Below are 7,359 nucleotides of genomic sequence, written 5' to 3' on the forward strand. Positions count from 1 at the left end.
GAGAGTGCGGGATTTCGTTGAGTAAGTGACGACGTTCGTTGAGGCCGGTGGCCGGCGAATGCCATGATCGGCTGGCGGGCCTGATCTTGGTTTTGCTTTGCAGGAGTGCCGGTGGATCTCGATGTGTTGCGGCCTTTCTTCGCAATTTTCTATTGTGATTGCGGCTGTGGATTCTCGCGTGTGCGTACTTGAGGCTGCGAGGGTTGCAGTGAGGCCCCCGGATTTGATGCTCCAGTTGCATGCGTTGAGACAATTTTATGAGGACAACGGAACGCTGTCGTTGTGTCTAATGCGGTGGGAGCTGAAGCTCAGCGTGGTGCGTTTTCAGCTCGTTGTAGAGTTTAGTGTGGGGATTACGCAATCTCTCCTTGATTAGGAACGTCCCTGGAAGTGTTAAGAGTTGCTCTGAAGGCTTCGCTTCGCTTTCGTGTGTTTCGAGATTCTTGGAAGCTGGATTGCGTGAATGAGCCATTTTGTCCCTGAATCTGCTTCTGTGGTTTAGTTTCGTGACGAAGATGGCGTAGAAGGTCGGGGTATCTCGACACTCTGTTTCCAGTTAGCTATGTCCAAATCCTTGACCCCTTGAAATCGAAGATTTAAGTGATGGCGGGTTTTGCTGTCTGTATTTATTTATATTTGTGTATTGATTTTCGATTTCGATGGTCTTTCTTTTTCTTCTTGCTTGGCGAGTTTAGTAGCTCACTATAGGAGCGCTGGTCTACTTTCCGCCCCTGGTGATGTTAATCAGCATTGTCAAGCTGAGTAGTGTGCGCGTTCTGCGGGTATTCTGTTGATTGAGCTTGCAACAGTATGGGGATTATTTGGTAGTCTATCATGTTTTGAGCATAATCGAACATCTGTGAGCCACTTTTGTTGATGTTTCAGTGTGCTTAATCCTTTTGAAAGATACAGTCATTCTAGGTACCCATCTTCCATTCATTCATGATTTTATCTCGAGTTTAAATTCTCGGTCTCGTAGATGCATGTTAATCACGGGTTTAGCACGAAATTTCTTGACCGTCACTGAAACGAAAGTGGGACTGTTTGATTGTTTGACATCTTGCTCGATGAGCTGCAAATTCACCTCTACTTTGTAAGTTTTTCTCTACGTAATTCCTTTAAGCCTCCCAAATGAATGCAGTGGTTACAAGGAAATCTCAGAGCGTCCTTTTTCTTGATTATCCTGAACTTTGACTTTTTTTTATTGATGAAGAGATTGTAAGGATCAGCAAATCCAGATTAGAGGTTACACTAGTGCCAGAATCACCCCTCTGACGCATTATTGTTGCTTCACTTGGTTAAGTTACGATAACATAACATATTGATTATCAGCTAGAACTAAGAGTCGCTCATGTCCATTATTTTCGTGGTGGGTTTCTGCAAGACCCTTGGATCATTAATGCGGCATTACACTGTTGCCATCCAAGTGATCATTCTGTTAGATTATCTCGAGCTACTGATCGCTTACAGGTGTTGAATGCTGATAAATACCTGACTGCTTTCGAGTTGTAGATTTAATTTTTTACTTCACGAAATTGGGTTGGCGTTATTGAAGCCTTTGAACTCTTTTAGCAGTATATACTGCTACGTCAATGATGTATTCCTGTGAGCTCGTCGTTAAGTGTTGTGTTATGTTCCGACTCCTTTGACCATGTAGATTATGTCTGAACACTCTTGTTTCATCGGCTTCTCAAATTAGGCCCGCATGAAGTGAAGTTAAGTTGGACATTTGTGAACATGTTATTTCCTTGGACGGAGACGCTTGAGGATCTTCAGTGTGTCGACCACACCAGCGTCTGTCTCTATAGACATGTCGCACTACTTTTAAATTTCGTCAGTATTGTTGATGATACTTGTTTTCTGAATAAGGCAATCATCAGGATGCCCGTACAGAGCACGCATAAAACTTGGACTCAATCTATCAGCATCTGTGGGGGATACTGTTGGTCAACGGCGTAAAAATGTAGCACCTTGTTCATTGATTTCTTGATGAAAGCATATTCTGATTTTGATTTCATGCAGATTTGTGCTACTCAACCTTCCCATTCGATCGCGCTGGAGCTGAGCAAGGAGGGTCACTATCTATCATTCTAGGATCTTCATCTCCGCTTGAGTCATGGACGATGTGTATCTTAAAGATGAAAAACCAGTCAGTAACACTGTCTCTTTTGTCAAGGGGATTAATGCTCTGGCTGTGGTAAGTAGCTCTGTTCACTATGCTTGGATGAAGTTTAATTTCATGAATAGGGTTTAGGAGCAGTACTATCGTGTTTAGCGCTCTATTGTCTTGATTATTCTCTGCATTTCGTATAAACTGTGCGAATCGACGTGTATGAACTTAGTAGACTATATACCCTATCCAACATTGGTTCAATGTGACTTGCAACCTCAGCGAGAAAAAAATGTAATTTAGAATGGTGCCATTTATCATGTCCCAAAGAGGAAGGCGATGTTTTGAGATTTTGTTCGCTAGGCAATTGTTGTACCATTCAACTGCACATGGGTCGAGATTGATGTGAAAAAGCAAAGTATCGTGAATGTTTTCAACCTCCTGAACGCTTGCGAGTGAATTGCAGTTGCTTGCGATAGCCCTTCTATCACTAGGTATATGGCTAGCAACGAGGCCTGGCGATTGTGAGAAGTACGCGACGGTACCAGTATTTCTTGCTGGCGCTTTCTTTTTACTTGTGTAAGTTTTTCGTGAAGAAAATATTATGATACCCTGTCGTGTACCATTCTGTTTTATTCTTTCTTATTTTTGTATGTAGAAGTGATTTTTTTATGTTAATCAATGTCCAATTTCAGATTTTATTTATTATAATATACTTCTGTTTCCGTCTGGTGCCTACTTTATTGCGCTTTTGCTATGCGTACATTGGGAGTTGTTGTGTCATGTGTTTCTGATGTGGTTAGGTGATCTTGCATGTGCAGAGCGGTGCTGGGTCTTTTCGGCTCCTGGTTTGCAATTATACCTATCTTGTATACCGTATCCTTCTTGATCGTGGGCAAGATTGATACTCGAGCTTTGAGAAATTTAGTCATAGTTCATTGGATATTTACACTATTTAACTTTTTATTTTTATTTTTTCAGATGGGATTTCAGTGCTGAGTGAGATTCCGTGTGATGTTAGTGGGGAGTGTTGGCTTGATGTTTCCTTGACCAAATTGATACAGTATCTGGTGTTGACGTTTGCGACGCTTATCGGGTTTCTAATTTTGACAATATTCATGTGAGTTGGTGTTCATCTTTGGGGATCATTAGACTGCTTTTGGATGTCCTGTAGGAGCCTAAGCATCAGAAAGCATGTAGACATTGAACATTTCCGTAACTTGGATTAGTATCCGAAGTTAATGAATATTATTTTGTGTACAGACTTTGTTTGTCTTGGGTACGAATGGTACCCATAGCCCCTGTAGCACGAGGACATTATTTTTCGTCTTTTTCTGGAAGGATTTACTAAGTTTTGTTGTACCAGAGTCATAAGTACGCAGTGATGTCTTTGTGGTCAGATAGCATCTGTATGATTTTGTACTTTGGTGCTTCAGATTTGCTGTAACGAGCAAAGGAGGTGGCTATGCAGTTGCTGGTCAAACGTAAGTGCTCATTCCTCATCGAATCTGACATTGTTTACTCAATGCAAACAGCTCATTTGTGATGTCACCTAAGGAAAATAAATGATCAGCTCGGCATTGGAATTGTCCATTTATTCTGTCACGAACCGATCCGGGATTCTGCTCATCTTGCTTAGCATTTCCCAGTTTTCAGTTTCTATGATTGATGACTTTCTGAATTTTTTGCTGCGTACATGGTCATGTATTTTTGTGTTTCACAGCTTTCAAGAGTATAAAGTGAGCGATTACTCAAACTACGTTCAAGATAGGGTAAGTCTTTGATCAGTACGCCTTATGTTTACCATAGAGTTTTCACTAGGAGCTTATTGTGTAATTTGTGCAAGCTTTTCAAACGATTCTAAATCTTCTGGAAAATCTGCAATCCTAGAATCTCTTGTTTTCAAATACTCGGTGCCGGCCATTTCCTTGAGTGTTCAGTACTCGTGTTTCGAGTTTGGCATAAAAAGAACTTGTAGGTATATTTCTCTGAAAATATAGACCATCTTTGGTGCCATGTTTGTTATTTACCCATGCCTTTGAACGAGCTGTTCATGATTTGCAGCTTAACAGGGTTTCAAACTGGAATCACATCAAGGCTGTCATTGCTGCAAGCGACAGCTGTGCAAAATTTGATCAAATCTCGGTATGTTCTTTGTACTCTTTGTAGTAGCCACATCATGTCTATGTTAATTAAGTTGAAAATGAAGATGTACGACAGGCTGAAGGTAAGCTTGTCTCCTTAATCATCGACCCTACTGTTTCTCCATGGTTTTTCGAGAGGTTTGTTCCGAAACCCCTTAAACTTTGAATGCGAGGGATTTGAAGTTGCAACCGATCTGAAAGTTTTGCAGAGAGGAATTCAGAGAGGAACAGTTTGTAAGAATACGATTCATAGTTATTAATTTTCTGAAGCGATATTGTTTTATGGTTGCAGCCTGTAGATTATCCTTACTCGAACTTGGATCCGATACAATCTGGTTGCTGTCGACCTCCTGCAGAGTAAGAATTTACTCAACCTGTTCGATGCTCTTTTTTCTCTCTTTGAAAATGTCATGGTGCTTGACGACCAGTTAAGTTTTTAGACTTTTTTCAACAACGCATTGCATCTGTTTGGTCTTTCACCATGTGATTTATATTCTTGATTTAAACTCAGATGTGGATACGCCATGTCTGGTCGTGGTACTTTCACTACAACGTCAGTGCCTTTGTCTGCTAATCCGGATTGTCAAAGATACTCGAACGATGCGTCGATAAAATGTTACGACTGTGATTCTTGCAAGTAAGTTTCTAGCTAAACATGAGACTAGTGCTGGAAGCTTATAACAGGGGATTGTCTGTTATTTTGTGTGCAAAATATGCAGTTGTCTCATTACTTGTGCGCGATGTCATTTCATTTTCACAAGTTGGTCAGGGTTGCCTGCTTTATTTTAAGGATATCTTGTTTATTTGAACTTATCTCGAATGATTTGGGATCCAGGGGTGGAGTGGCGCAAGATTTAAAGAAAACTGGGCGAGTTGCAGGCATTATTACTCTTGTCATTTTTTTCGCTTTGGTAAGAATTTGATTGAACGAATTCTTCTGGTTTCCTCTGAAATGCAGCCGAAAGCATGCAAATGCGTAGTTGATGACCTTATGTTCGTGCTTACATGACCTGCTATGTTTTAAAGAACTATTCAGTTGGATCGTGGCTTCAAATTTGTGGAAATAAGATGATTGTATGTCTTGGTTCACTTTGATATTGGAGGAACTACTTCGAGTGGTGAACGCAATGAGGTTTCTTCTTATCAATTATTCTGATTCATCCACCATGTTATTGCGCAGGTTGCGATTTTGGTAGTGGCTTGTTCCGTGGGACATCGATTTGCACGGGAAAATTTTCATAGAGTATAACATTTGGAGAACTCATGTGCTCATCACCTGAAAATTTTAACATATGCACAAAAAGTGACCTTGTATTTGTCTTACGTCTGAGCTTATTTGTGCTTACTAAATCTAGGAACGAGTTCTGTCAAGTTTTTGAAGTCAGATCATCGTCTACATCTTCAAGACTATTTCTGGTGTAACCTACAATTGGCTCCTAGTCGCAATGTGGTTGGCATGGCTGGTCCAGTCAAATGTAGACGTTGAAGTTCTAGCTCGACAAAATTAGTTTTCAGTTGATTTAAGAGAGCTTTCCCAGTTCATATATCGTAGTGAGGTAATTGTTGGATTTAAATGTTCTCAAGGGGCATGAGTGATCTTCCCCATCCTGTACAATGCAACCGGATTACAGAATACACGAACCGTTTTTGTGATTTTGCATTACCTTGTGCTGCAACATGTTTTTGCAGAATGGGTGGGAACCAAATTGCAATGAACCTCCCTGGCTTGAACTGAAAACTGCACTGTATTTGAGAGTTTTCAAAAGCATCCGGAGTTTGTATGGGACTACGTATGTTACTGTTAGAGAAACTGGTTTTATGTTTTAAATTTTAATTTGCAAGAAATAAAAATGGTAGATCTCACAAATTGCCATTGCCATTTAAGGCTCATGAATGTCAGTGATATCTTGTGTACCATGGACAAAGATCCGAGTCACCAAATTGTTGGGCGTTACACATAGGGTTTAATGTTATATACATATAATTAGTTCTAGGCGGCTCAAAGGTGGGTATCTTCTCAAGTAGTTAATGAAGACCAAAATTACATTCTTGATTATAATAACCACAGAGTAACTCGATGCTCACTTGCATCAAAACTTGCCAGTTCATAATAATTTATATAATTATCCGTCAATACAGTTTTCATCCCAGGGTATAGATTCTTGGGTAAGTGGGGGCATTCTCGTTAACTTCATGATCAAGAATCATGCCTTTGCATGGGAATTAATTATCCCTTTCCATCAAAATCATTCAGAGAATTGACTTGCATCGCTTTACCTTGCAAGTTCCTCAACATAACACAGGTTGAAAATTCACTTGAAGAGTTGGAAGTAAGAAGGTTAACAAGAAATACCAATTTCCTACAGTAAGAGGTATTAGGCAAGGATACCCACTAATTACTTGATCATTCATTACTGTTGGGGAAATGATTAACATAGCAATCTGAGAAGCTACGTCTCTCAATAAACAAACAATTCTACTTTCATAGTTAAAAACAAAGAATTTGCTAATATTTTAAGAATGGACATATGTCTATGCTCATTTTTTCTATTATCTTGTAGATTATATGCTATTGTTAAAACAATTTAATTTCTATTCTATCAAAGAATTCTAATGCCTCTTTTGTATCCAATTTACTCTTATATACAATGATTTTTTAAATACAACCATAGTAACAAATAAAGTCTTCTATAAAAAATCAACATACAATTATAGAATTCTTTGTTTTTAATATTCATCCTTCAATCATACTTGATAAATCTTCTTGTGCAAATACCAAATACTTCATTTGCTCTAGCTCTATAGACATTGTCACTTGATCTACCATTATTTCAAATATATATACTTACCTAGATTAAAAGAGTTAAATAGAAGTAATTAGAAATAAGTAAATTTGATAATATCTTATGGAAAAGCTTCTTAATAGCTTTATAGACATAGATTTGACTTTATATGTATTTATAGGTGATTGATAGGTTGAAAACTTGACCAACAAATTGGTTGGGTATTCCACATGTTGATAACTTGTGGTATAAATTGACCTTATGGAAAACATATAGGAAACTTGACTTATAAGTTAGACATTTGTCTTATAAGTTAGACAAG

At 38.9% G+C, this 7,359-nt stretch overlaps 1 protein-coding gene across 3 annotated transcripts; it reads left to right on the forward strand.

The window, feature by feature from the left end:
* The first annotated feature begins 231 nt into the window (after positions 1-231).
* Positions 232-5,917, forward strand: LOC112285916 (tetraspanin-10). Of its 3 annotated transcripts, none has more exons than XM_024527299.3 (12): positions 232-1,093; positions 2,023-2,197; positions 2,577-2,689; positions 2,932-2,986; positions 3,175-3,230; positions 3,547-3,594; positions 3,834-3,882; positions 4,175-4,255; positions 4,547-4,611; positions 4,766-4,891; positions 5,090-5,165; positions 5,435-5,917. In XM_024527299.3, the coding sequence occupies exons 2-12, from the start codon at positions 2,117-2,119 to the stop codon at positions 5,501-5,503; spliced, it is 819 nt and encodes a 272-aa protein (XP_024383067.1). In that variant the 5' UTR covers positions 232-1,093; positions 2,023-2,116; the 3' UTR covers positions 5,504-5,917. The 3 variants fall into 3 exon arrangements, with proteins under 3 accessions (XP_024383067.1, XP_024383066.1, XP_024383065.1); XM_024527298.3 differs by having other exon boundaries at positions 232-527; XM_024527297.3 differs by having other exon boundaries at positions 232-316.
* Positions 5,918-7,359: the final 1,442 nt, after the last annotated feature.

The sequence above is a fragment of the Physcomitrium patens genome, chromosome 8 (assembly GCF_059467195.1).
Source record: "Physcomitrium patens ecotype Gransden chromosome 8, ASM5946719v1, whole genome shotgun sequence".
Taxonomy (NCBI): domain Eukaryota; kingdom Viridiplantae; phylum Streptophyta; class Bryopsida; order Funariales; family Funariaceae; genus Physcomitrium; species Physcomitrium patens.